Genomic DNA, 13,296 nt, shown 5'->3' with positions numbered 1-13,296 from the left:
CTCATTTACTTTAGAGAATATAATTCCATAATCTTTTTAGGGTAGGTGACGAGTTATATATGCATTTAAGGGTATAGTTGGAGTATAAAATAGAAATGATAGGACACTGAGGAAAATTTAGAAGTATTTATTAGCATGACTGCTAAAATAACATCCTGGAGCCAGGCTGGGGACGAATTTGGCCTGACACGTTTACTAACCACGTGGCCTCGGATATGTACCTAACTTCTCCCCGTTACTGACATCTTCATTTGTAAAGTAGAAATCCTAATTCTGCGTTCTTCCAGGATCTCCAGCCCATCCCAGTATGGTGATACAGGACTAGGGTGTAGCCCAGCTGAGGGCTTGCTGAGTGAATGCACATCAGAGCACTTGCCCTAGCTCTGTCATTCCATATGCATTCCACATTGCTTCAGCCACTCTAATGTGGCAAATCTATGTGCATCACGCAGTTGAGTCTCTAGTCCATAGATATTGCTGGATATTCCTTGAAGGGATTAAAAACAGAAACAATTCACACGCGATGATTTCCCTTATGAATAGAACAAAGGTCATCCTAAAAATCACTTAAGTCAATGAAGATGAAAGAAAAACATAGTGAATAGACTTGAGATACCTAAAGTTCTACTTAATGAGTCTCATTTCATCTGTAAGATGAATTTGCCTCAGGAAGCCTAAGACGTCAGTATGTAAATTTCCTTCATTCTCTTATGGATAAAACACCGCTGACACACGCATTCGATTTAAAGCTTCTTTTCCAGCATTTTTCAGCTTGTGGAGAAAACCTGCTGCGCAACAAATGCCTTTAAATACAGCTTAATAGGACCACTGTCTACCCGGAGACCGGAAGGGATGGTGCGGGGCAGCAAAACAACTTTGAGAAAGTAGGAACCCATGGGGGCAGTGGAGAATTGGGAAAGGGGACCTGAAATCCAGTTACACCTCTTCATTGGTTTGCAAGCGGGAACAATTTTGGTCAAACGTCCTGAACATGAGTTACTTCAGCAGCCTGAGCCACCAGCGGGTGTCTGAGGTGCTGCTTAGGGAAGGAAAGTGAAGACGTGGGTCCTTATATAAGCCGCCCAGAGGAGATCGGACTCTCTGAAGGCAGTGGGATCAGGGGCTCTGATCCGAAGCTGTTTTGTGTCCTTGGGTGTTTTCCAGGGTGTGTCATTTTGCTGTTTCCTAATATTGACTCTTCCACATTTATTAGTCAAAAATCTAACGTTGTTATTGACCAGCGTCTTTGGGAACCAGCATGGCAGCAGAATTACTCTGGATGGCTCGTGGTTCTTAAATCATGGGTCTTGTCGATATTTAAAAAGAGTAAAACATGCCATTCCCCGATACCATCTATGTTTGATTTGGTAAAGTTGAGCTTGGGTCTGCATTTAACACAGTGAACAGGGGAGATTTTTATTGGCTTCTTTAAGAACAAAAGCCAAGCAGTTCCTTAATCTTTTCCAAATTAGGGCCCAAAGGAGCTGACCTGTCCCCTCCCTGTGTGGAGGGACGGAGCGGTAGCATGTGAGATGCTTTGGATGCCTGGGACCCAGCAGGAGAGAACACTGTCCTTGTGCTTTTATCTCTGCCCCAACCCCCAGTCTAGACATAAATGCTTATTCACTCTGGACATATAAGGCTGAAGAAGCAGGAGGCTATGAAAAGAAAGGCCAAGGGGGAGGAGACTTTAATTCCAAGAGAGTCTGTCCGAGGCTCACAGTGTTCTTATCTGCAGGAAGACCTTCTGTAGTGTATTTGCAACAAAGAGATCCAGTATATCAAGTTCCCTACAGGTCGGGTACATAAGAGATCGGGTCCGTTCTATTTTGGGAAGGGTAATGCTTAGATCATTTCTGGAATTGGCACATGGATTCCTCACCAAATTCTACACGGGAATGAGAGAGAGGAATTTTGCATACCATTCAGCCAGTCACAGAGAGTTTGATTTTGAAAGAAGACTTCTTTCCAAAGCCTGAAGGTTTAGCTGTTATTTTTGTGTCTACAGAACTATCCCTATTATGCTTAAAACTAAGTATGCTGGTTAGTGTTGTCAACCTGACTCAAACTAGAGTCATCTGGGAAGAGGGAACCTCTGTGGAAGAATTGTCTCCATCAAACTGGCCTACAGGCATGTTTTTTGGAGCATTTTCTTTAATTAATGGTTGTTGGAGGATCAAAGCCACCTCAGGCAGTACCATCCCTGGGCAGGCGATCCTGGGTCAGAAAACAAGGAAAGCGAGTAGCTGTGTTCCTCCTTGGTCTCTGCTTCAGTTCCTGCCTCCAGCTCCTGCTTTGTCTCCCCTCAAATGACGGACTTTAATCTCTAAGATGTTATAAACTCTTTACTCCAGAGGGTGCTTTTGGTCTTGTTTTATTGCAACAACAAAAATCCAACTAAAACATTAAGTAAGGAACTCCTTCATAGGATCCTTCTCCCTCCACTCAGAGAAACATGTCCACTCTGCACAGGTTTGTGTTAAGCTAATGAAAGGAAACCTGTCATCTCCTTTATATTGCTATTATATTTTGTCATTTGCTTTATTATGTAGAGGAAACCATGAAATGTATTCCTAACAGTTGACCTATTTGCAAAGAGACAGTGGAAGAAAATCGGAGTTCTTTGATTCCAAGCTAATGAGTTACCTTTGCTTTTGATTTAAGACTCTTATTTCTAGTGCCTAGCTGGCCCTTCAGTTTATCTTCATTCATTTCGGAAGTCATACCTTTATTATAGCATCGTGACTAAGACACAGTGACACTGCATGTGCATCCAACAGCCTTGCACTTTTAGCTCTGACTCCTATGAAGATGACACCATGGTTGAGGTCTGAGAGAGGTCTTTCACAGAAGAAAGCCCCGTAGAATGAAATTCAGGCACCAGGTGGCTGCCTTCTTCTAAGAGATTCTTTTAAAGATGTGTTCGATTGATCAAAATTTAGAACAGCAGCTAACGGTGTCTGAGTACTGCCCATCTGTCCTCATTCTTAGTTACTTTCATTATTTTTCTTAATTTTCAAAACAACAGTGAGCATAGCATGATTTATTATTAAAACAGAATGAGGTTAGCTTTGTAACCAAGAAGAGATACCATAAATTCTCCATCCCTCCCCCCATTGGTAGAAGGATACTAAGACTTCTCTTTAAAGGAGGAAAGGAGACCACATCCTGACCTTTACATGTGGACTTTCCATTTATCTCTTCCCTTGGTGGACCTTGGAATTCGTCAATCTAAACTACAAATATAACACGGAACAATTCACCAACCTTAAACTGTAAGTGGGACTTAAGGGAAGCCAAGGTAATTTTAGCCACCAGAAGTTTGCTTTAGGCATTGACTTTAAATCTTATCCTTGATTAACAAGAAGCACCATTTTGTCCTAAATAGACAACCCCATATTTAAAATAAAATTGAAATCCTAGAAACAGAGCTTGCTCCTCAGTGATGCCTCAGTGAGCTATGGGAAAGTCATAAAACCACATCCTCTAACATCGGCATACCGCCTGACTTTGCTCTGTTTCTAATTGCAAGAAAAACAGGATCAGGTAAGAAAGGGTCCTTGGGTATCAAAGTTTCTTTAAAAGACTTAAGTGACTAAGAGAGCAAACCTGAAAGATGTGAGGACATTGGAGGAAGAAGAGAATTTCACCATGAAAGAGCATCTGAGAGATTTCTATAGATTTTAACTCTGTCTAGTTGAATTTGGCCGTTCACTTTGGGGCATATCAAACTGTCTTCTGTGAGAATGAACTAAGCCCCACCTTGCCTCCCTCAGGTCTCCACTAGCCTACCTCTTCTTGTCTCTGATGGTCTGGGATCTTCCCTGACAGTCTTCTGTGGGTACCCCTTCTCCATTCTCCTCAGAGGATTCCCACTTAGCAATCTGGAAAGACTAGACTTCAAGGCTTTTGCTGGTGTTACCTGGTGTTGCATGGTGCTATATACCTTTTATGATAGACCTGTTCTTCAGAGTGGTATAGAACATTCTGAAGGGTGGCTTTCTGCAATAGCACTGACTGGAAGACGACTTCTCTAGATGGTCAGCCTTTTATTGACTCACTCGTTCCCTCTCTAGCCCAAAGGTCAGAAATGGCTATCAGGAGACCGACAAAGACTGCACTCTGCTTTACCTTTTTTAAAAATATCTTTAAACATTACAGTCCTCCTTATTTTTCTTATTTTATTTTTATTTGCATAGTGTATGTGTTGGGAGGGGTATATAAACACAAATACAAGTGTCTGTAAATTCCAGAAGAGGACATAAGGTTCCCTAGAGCTGGAATTGCAGAAGGTTGTAAGTCTCCCAATGTGGGTTTTAGGAACAAACCTCAGGTCTGCTGCAAGAGCAGTATGCCCTCTTAACTGCTGAGACATCCCTCTAGCAAAATGCTTCAGTGTCTTAATGTCACCTAAGCCTCCATAGCCAATAAACAGCTCCTTCATATTTCATGTTAATTTTGTAAACTCCATCCTCTACATTGGGCAGTCAGTCTGTTTGCCAATGCAGGAAAAAAATGGAGTTTAAAAATCTTATTTTAAGACAAAACCTTGAGCAGAGGTGGCTGGAGAGATGACTTGATGTTAAGAGCATTGGCTACTCTTCCAGAGGACAGGGATTCCGTTTCCAATACCAACCTAGCACTTCACAACCATCTGCAACTCCAGGTCAAGGTAACCCCATGACCTCTTGTAGTCTTCATAGGTACCAGGTATGCAAGTGATACACAGATATGTATGGAGGCAAAAGACTCATACACACAAAGGAAAAAATGTAAGATAAGGAGCGCCTTTGTTTGAAGGGGCTATGTTCTTTCTATATATCTGATATTGAGCCTATCAGAAACTATTACTTTGCTCCCGCTCTCTGCACTATTCCATAACTGAATTATAATCTCCCTCCTGTGGGCATATGGATGCCTTGGTTGGAATAGGTCAAGGTCATATTTTAAAGGCAAGGAGGAAAAGGACAAAAGTACTTTTCTCGGTGTCTCTCTCGAGTGCTTCAGGTTCAAAATATAATTCTTCAGGAAGCCCCCCTTTCAGACTTATTACAGAGATATTCAGGCCATGAAAGGCTACTGAGTTTTTAATAGCTCACCCATTGTATGTGTACAGTATAAAATATGCAAACTATCAATCTGACTCTCTGAATTTCATACCGTCTTAGCTATCTGTGTCATACAGATATCGTCTCAGTGTGAGTGGTTTTTGGTGACTTTGTGGTGTTGTCACTTATTAATGTTGGACTAAGCTCTAAGTTCCCCTACGTGGGCACTGCACTGCTGTTTTTCCCCGAACTAAGACCTATTTTGTCGTGGTTGCTGTGATCAAACTGCTAAGTTGAATGGCCTGGTTTAATCGCTAGTGTTTCGTGTACACATTGATGTAGTTTTAAACTAAAAGAGTAGAAAATAAAAGTATGGGGTATTTTCTTTGGCAGGCATTTGATGTACTTGGAAAAGTTGAAGATTACCTTAAGCTCCTTAAATCAGAGGGTTTAAGCCTGCCTGCCTTGGCAGCAAAACATGAGGAATTACACAGAGAAATTAAAGACTCTACAGCCGCCGCTCTGCAAAAGGGACGGACCTTAATCAGCCAAGTAGACTCCTGCCGGTGAGTAAAGTCTGTTTTATCCCCGGTGTAGCAAGGTTTTTCACAGTTTCCATAAACGGGTTAAAAAAAAAAAGTTGAGCGAAGGCTTCTGTTTGTTTGTTTGTTTGTTTATTTATTTATTTTATTTTCTGCTTCTGATGTGTGGCTGCATTACGACGTGGCTTAAAGGGTTCTATTGAATTACGCTCAACAGCAATTCCAAACACAGCATCGCTCACCCAGAAGTGAAGCCACAGCCCAAGCCTGAGGACTTAAAAGATGATAAAGCTTTGTCTCTGAGTGTGTCTGAAGAGGGGGGAGAGAAACACTAAACTGGGAGGGGCTCTGCTTCTCACACTTCCCACATAATGCCACCCTCAAGCCCCTCACCGCCAGGCTTCCCGCCCCCTGGGTTCAAGAGCCTTCTTTTTCTCTATTGCCTCATTTTTTTTTTCCTTTCTAGGAACAAAACAAAACAAAACAAAACAAAAAAAAACCCCACCAGAGTTCTTCTTTCCCTTTGACCTTGCTATTTCACTGAACAAAACCCCCAATAAAAGGTAACTATTAATAACAAAGGCTCGCACTGAGTGAGAGCCTGCTATGTGCCAGGCACCGTGCCAAGGGCTTTAGGGACATTATCTCATTTAATCCACACAGCGACTCTATGAAACACAAAAAATGTTTTCCTTCCACAGACAAGGTGACTGTGACACGGGTTTTTAAGAAACTGACTAACAGGATCACACAGCCAGTTTGTGACAGAGGCAGCTTTTGAATCCAAGGCACAGGCTCCGGTTTCCATGCTCTTGGGCAATGGGCCAGGAGGATCACGTCAATGAGTGTGTTCAGTGGGTGCCTTAGAGGGAGCTGAGGACTGTGTGGGCATGAGGGGCATTGGGAAAGAGAAAGAACGCATTTGGGAAGTGTGAGGATTTGAAGCCAGGGAGACAGCATAGCTCTTGGAGCAGGTTATCAGCCAGGAAGAAAGGAAGGCAGCACTTCCACTTGAACATGAGGAGATGAAATCTATTTACCCAAAGAGGTTGGACCCCGGCTCTCATTTTCCCCCCTATCTTCCATATCCTTGAAACTCAAAAACACAATTTGAGGAATGAAGTGGGTGGGATGTGGTAAACGTGATTTCGTTTCCTTTTAGCCTCCTGGTCTGCTCTTTTCAGCTGTGTTTTAAGAGCAGACGTGAAAGCCTAGGCTTGGGAATTTTCTTTCCAAAACAGTCTGACCTGGACAGAGGCATTGGATGTGGGGATTAAGTGGTTGCTATGGGACCATGCAAAGCTGAGATTAGAATTAATCCAAGATCTCCCAGCAAAAGCCAAGAATTGGAGGCCATGACAAGGGCAACCAATTTCCACAGGGATATAACTACCAGTGACAACTGCGGGTGCTTAGTGTCTTGAGTTAGGTGTTGCATCAGATCCAGATAAGGCTGGAGCCCGGGCAGGTGCCATCTGGGCCCAAGGGCGCCTGTAGCGGTCGCTTCCCTCATTTCCCCTCATGGTCCATGTCTATTCCTTATAAATGCCTTGAGCTGTGCAGACAGCTGTAAGATACAACAGGCATTCGTATGTTAGTGTGGGTCATGTGGCGTCTAGAGGAGGGCCGAGGCCTGCCATTATCACTGGGTCTCATAGTCTTGCTAAAGTCACCTTTCCCGTCAAGCGAGTCTTTGCTTGTGCTATTCTCTCTGGCTTTGGGGAGATTCCTCATGTGCGAGCAAATAAACCCAGCCAAAGATCCCCCCTCCTGACTTCTGAGTGCTGGTCTGAGTTGTCCCTTCCTGCCCTGTATTCCATCCCACAAATGCTAGGTGCTGAGTTTCTCTGAAGATTGATCTTGACGTCTCTATAAATTAATTAATTACATCCTAATATCAGCCCCTGCTCCTCCCAGTCCTTCCCGTTCATGGCTCCTCCCCCTATTTCTAAGAAGAGGAGCCCCCCTGGGTATGTTTGCCCACCCCACCCCTCAGGACAAATTACATCTTTACCGACAGGCAACAAAATCAGAAACAGCCCCTGCTCCAGTTGTTGGGAGACCCCCACGAAGATCGAACTGTATATCTGCTACATGTGTGTGTTTGTGTGGGGTGGGGTGGGGGTGGGGTGGGGTGGGGGGTAGGTCTAGCCCATGCTCACTCTTTTGTTGGTGGTTAATTTAAGACCTCTGAGCTCTTGGATCTCACTTCTCTGAGCTCTGATCTAGAAACTCTCCCCAGGCGGGAAGCTGGTACCATTCCAGTCTTGTGGTTTTGCCTCCCTTCTCCGGGTCACACCTTTGTCTTTTCTCAGTCACTTGAGGGCCAATGACAAGTTTAACTCCTGCTTCTTAACTCAGACACAGAGTTTTTCTGGTTAAGATTGATGCCTCATCCCTAGAGTCAGAAAGGTGGTCACGGATTTTCACTGGTAAACTTTATCTGGTTTGCTCTGGTCTGAAATACTTTAATTTCAGTACCTAAATTTTTGATTGACAGGCTTTGTGCTTTTACTTCATGATCCTCTTCCCCTCCTCCTCTCCCCTCCTCCTCTTTTGTCTTTAGTACGGCTTGCATATTTATTTACTCATCCAGTCCAATTCTTCCGCCTTCCTCATTCTTCCTAGTCTTGATTTTTATATTCCCCCATTTATAGGAGGTAGTTTGGGACTAATAGAAAACCTGGAAATTAGAACCATTGCAAGAAAATTAAATTAACAGCCAACTAGCTTGATTTTAAAGAGAATTAGAGTATGTTTCTGTCAGCATCTCAGAAATGTAAGATTGCTTCATAATAGTACCAAGATCTTGTCTTGCCATGGGATTTGACAATTTTGCAGATCAGTGTCACTTTCATTTTGATGGAGGGAATGAAGGTAAAGAGAAAGTGGATGCAAAATAGAAACCCATTAGAAACCAAATCTCAGTTGCAAACCAGAGGGCAGCACGGTTCCTGGCCTCAATTCCATACGCCCTGTCTGGGATTTGCTTCCTATCTCCATCTGATCCACCTCTACACACCTGGGTTCCCGGAGACAGAAGGAACTTTCCAGCCACAGCCACTCTGGAGTGAAGCTAGGGTTTAGAGTCGTGGCAAGGACGACAGACAGACAATTGGACACGTAAAATGTATACATGAAGTATCACATGGGCTCCTAGGCTTTGAGATGCCAGCCATACCACCAGGTCACAAAACGATGTTAGCAGATGCTTCCAAAATAGCCTGGATCAGAAACCTAGGACTTCATTTCAAGGAGTTTTGCTGTGGGTATTGGGAGTGCCAGGATAGTGGTGTGACTTTTAAAGTTAACTCTTTGGGTCTCTTTCTTCCTCTGTAGAATGGAAATTCCCATTTAATACTTTCCATTAAATAACACAACACCATTCCTTGCACATAGAAAGCACCCAATACATAATTACGCTAGTTTTCAAAAATCTGTACAAAGCTCCTTCAAAGCAAAATGCTAAGAGTCACACGACTGTTTCAAATAACATCAGCAGGGTGATTTCAAGAGTGACACACATTTGAATTAGGGAGGAAGGACGAGTTAAATTGCAGAAGGCAAGTATTCCTCGTCAGATATCAAAGGCAGAATTTAGAACTGGGATATCGGCAGGTAAAAATTTCAGATGCCCTATTATTTAACTTCTTGTTGTTGATAATGGAAGAAAAATCTGAGTTTACATTTGCGTGATGTGAGGAAATGACCGCTCCAAAGTAAGGTTGAGGAGGTTTTTGTTGTAGATATGAGGGAGACTACAGCCACAGGCATCTGGAAGAGTGCACAGCAGGTAGAGAAAGCAGTAGATTAAATAGGATCAGTAAATTGAACCAGGCCATGAGGATGGTGGGAGAAGAAGGAGGGGACAAAGGAGATGGAGAGGAGAGAGGAGCAAGAGAGCACATGGGTAAAATGTTAGGCTTCTATAGGAACAAGAAGGGAAAAGGGAAGCCCATGAGCTGGAGAAGTTTAGGGTAGAAGAGAGCAGGGTGAGAAGAACTGGGAGGGGCCATAGGTACTAAGTGAGCCCTTAGGCCAGCATGCACTTTGGTATCCTAACAGTCACCTCAGTTGGCCATTTCTTCTGAGTTTCACTTGAGCCTGTTAATGTTTATCTTAGATAAAGTGTTCTGGATACATCTGAGATGTTTGTCATGACTGTTCTGTAAAGAATGCCATCCAAGGGACAGACTCCCACTATTTTCATATCCTGGAATCAAATACGTTTGAACCAAGCAACCTCACAGAATCAGCAGTGGTAATGCTCATATTTCCCTGATTTCTTCTAAGTCTAACCCTCAGTCTAATGATAATTCTGCTTTGTTGAGTGTTTTTTTTTTTTTTTTTTTTTTGAGCTGGGGACCGAACCCAGGGCCTTGTGCTTGCTAGGCAAGCGCTCTACCACTGACCTAAATCCCCAACCCGAGTGTTTTTTTTTTAAATCTGTTTTCGATGGAAACATCTGTCATATGGCCAAGAGACACTGCGTTATGATTTTTGTGTTGCTTTGCATGCAGTTATGTCACACGTTATTTATAATAGAATGTGATAACAGCCGAGCTTAGACTCACAGCAAGGCCGAGAGCCCTCGGCTTCTGGTCCCCCTCACCTACTCCTCCATTTGTTCTTTTTTTTTTCGGAGCTGGGAATCGAACCCAGGGCCTTGCGCTTGCTAGGCAAGCGCTCTACCACTGAGCCAAATCCCCACCCCCAGGCAAATCCCCAACCCCCATTCGTTCTTAATGAAGGTGGCCTGCTAGCACACAGTGTTTGGTCTCACACCATAGGAAGCTGGGGTTGTTGGAGGTGCTCAGTCTGAAGCTTACATGACAGTGATGACTGGGAGCGAGGGATCTCCGTCTCTTTCTCTAAGCTCTTTCTCTAAGTGCAGTTTCCACTTTAGGACTCAAAACATAAAACACACGGCAGGGCCAGGCTACCTCCTAAGCCATTCATTTGCCTCTCTTGTTTGTTAAAGTTCACCTAGGAGTTACACTCGAGCGAGCGAGCGAGCGAGCGTCTCTTAGCTCAGTCTCTCTCCCTGCATGGAAGATGGTATCGCGCTTCACTCTGTCTTGCCATGGCGAAGTTAAATGTGTGAGTTACAGCTTAGCCGGGTATTCTGCTTCTGTGTAACTTTCAGTGTCATCTACTTTGACCCAATGCATGTGGCTTCTTTGATATAAATTTTTCCATCCTTTGTATTTCCCAGAGTAAGGAAAAAACAGAGCTAATTGAGATTGTGCTTACCTCCCCACCCCATTCTTCTTCCCCCTACCCCCACCCGCTCAGTTTTCATTTATATTGGCTACCACCACCTTTGTTGTTACTACAGATGATAATGAACCTTGGGCCGAGTTTAGCCCATTCTTTTATTTCTTCATTCCAAAACCACGCTCAATGTTTAGTAAAGCAGGTGGTCCCAAGTACCTAATACCACATGTGTCCTCATGCTGTTTGCATTGTGGTGGGAAGAGTCAGTCTGTGAGTGAGATGCCCCTTTGTAGCAGGATGTATCATATAAAGCGACTGTGTGGTGGGACTGTTTCAGGCTCTGGGGTCAAAGGAGGTCTGGCTAAGACCAGCAACCATGCAAACCCCTGAGAGGTAAGTGAACCCCCCTCCCCCCAAAAAAGCAGCATTGCATCAGGAAAGACAGTGTCGCTGAAGGAGAAGTAGACAAGAGGAGGAGGGAGCATGAAAAACGTGGCGAGAGTTGAGGGGACTTTGTTGGCAAGCTCATTAACCATCACAGGAAACACTATCCTTTATACAATACTTGATGGATTTAACGATCACATTCTATCGTGTACCTGATCCATCATTGTCCCCGTTTTACAGAATAGAACTCGGGGCACAGAGAGGTCCAACAGCTTGCTGCGGTTATGTGTCGCACAGCAGCAGGAAGTGGAGGACTGGGTTGCTTGTCCGAATCGTTCCGTTAGATTGCTCACTATGGCTCTCTCTCCTCTTGTGATTCAACTTCCATTGATCACCAGGAACCCGCTTGCTTCGTGGCCATGGATTCTTTTATTCTAGTGTTCTCAAGGAGTATCCCATCTCTGTCCGGCTTTAGCTCGGGTTCCATTTTCTCTGTACTCTTCTTTGGTTTGTTTAAGAAAGTATTGACCATGCAGAAAATGGCCACAACCTCAAGGCTAGCCAAAGATATAGAACCTGTCTCAGAATTGTAGGAACCTACTGGTATCCAGGCAAGAAGGTACACATTGAGTATATGTGCTGTAGGAAACAGGACCCATGGGGTCAGAGGCTGAGAACAGAGGAGTCAGAGTGAAGTTGATGGAATTAGAGGGAACGCCAGGGAAGAGAGTGTATCTTCAAGCCAAGACGGCCAGAAAGAGCGCCTACTATGTAATACTTTGTATCCTTTCCTGCCTCTCACATCCACCCATTTTGTTCCCTTCTCACTCGCCACTCTGGTTTATCCCTGAGTCCTTTCTGTTGTCCTGTATCAGCTCCGTCACAGGACCATACTGTCTAGAGTTAAACCAACGAAGGAAGCACCCATCTTCCTTTCTGGATATTTATTCACAGGGTAACTTCAACTATTTAGGAGCAGGCATGACATCTGAGAAAAGCCACACCACAGTAAAAATGCATCGTTTTAACCTTAAATGGTAAACAAAAGCAGTACCATCCCTCCATGGGGGGAAGGGCACATTTTCTCTTGCCTAGAAGATTTGTTTGTGATTGCATTCTCTGAGAATTCCACCAAATACTTCAAGATTTAGAAATGGCTTGTTTTGGGAGGAACATGGTGGTGCACAGCTTTAATCCCAGCACTCAGGAGACAGAAGCAGGCAGCCTCTGAATTTGAGGGCAGCCTGATCTACAGAGAGAGAGAGAGAGAGAGAGAGAGAGAGTTCCAGGACAACTAGGGCTACACAGAGAAATCTTGTCTGGATGCTCCCCCCATACACACAAGTGCTAACTGCTCTTAATGGAGTTTGATGATATATTTAGGTGGTGAATGACAGATACTGAAATTTGGGAGATTACAAGGTTGAGTTCTTAGGACAGTTTGAACTTTAGAAGCTGTTCAAATATCCTCGTGTCTGTAATAAGCTGTTCTTTCAGATGTTGAGTAAACGGCAGCACTGCAATCTCAACCTGCTAGCACTTAACAAACAATTAAGGCTGATGACTTTGTTTTCCCTTCATTTTGAAACTCCTAGTATAAAATGTATCACAAAGCTTAGACTGCATTCAAGGAGTAGCTATCAATTTATTCTTCACAAAATATGGACAAGTTAGTCAGTCACTCTAGTGCAAATTTACATCATCATCATCATCACCATCATAATGATGGTGATGATGATGATGATGATGATGATGATGATGATGATGACGACGACGACGACGATGATGTGAAGTTGCCTGAATCCTGTCGTGGGTAAAAAGCTTGGGAAGAGCAGAGTCAGCAGAGGGAGGCTGCCTTGAAAGGTGAGAAAGCTTGCCCTGTGTGGTTGAGGAGTTCTCTTAACTCAGGGGGTTTAGAAAGAGAAGATAGAGAAGAGGATGTCTGTAGACCCCCTTATGAATGGGGACTTCCTTACAGTACTGGTCAGAATATAGCCAACCTGAAGATAACCTCTGCATTTGCCTTAAGTAGAAAAATGTTGGGCCAGTTTAAGGGGGATAGCGTGTTACAGGACGACGTAAACACACGTGAAAATGAATTT

At 43.8% G+C, this 13,296-nt stretch overlaps 1 protein-coding gene across 3 annotated transcripts in view; it reads left to right on the top strand.

The window, feature by feature from the left end:
* The window catches only part of Ccdc141 (coiled-coil domain containing 141), a 160,154-nt gene that overhangs the window by 89,346 nt on the left and 57,512 nt on the right, over positions 1–13,296 (top strand). For all 3 annotated transcript variants that reach the window (XM_003749494.6, XM_063285277.1, XM_063285279.1), the window contains one exon: positions 5,442–5,614. In XM_003749494.6, the coding sequence (XP_003749542.2) occupies positions 5,442–5,614 (173 nt within the window). The remainder of the gene's footprint in view (positions 1–5,441; positions 5,615–13,296) is intronic.

The sequence above is a fragment of the Rattus norvegicus genome, chromosome 3, assembly GCF_036323735.1.
Source record: "Rattus norvegicus strain BN/NHsdMcwi chromosome 3, GRCr8, whole genome shotgun sequence".
Lineage (NCBI taxonomy): Eukaryota > Metazoa > Chordata > Mammalia > Rodentia > Muridae > Rattus > Rattus norvegicus.
The sequence above is the reverse complement of the archived record's forward strand: the minus strand, read 5'-3'. Positions and strand labels throughout refer to the sequence as shown.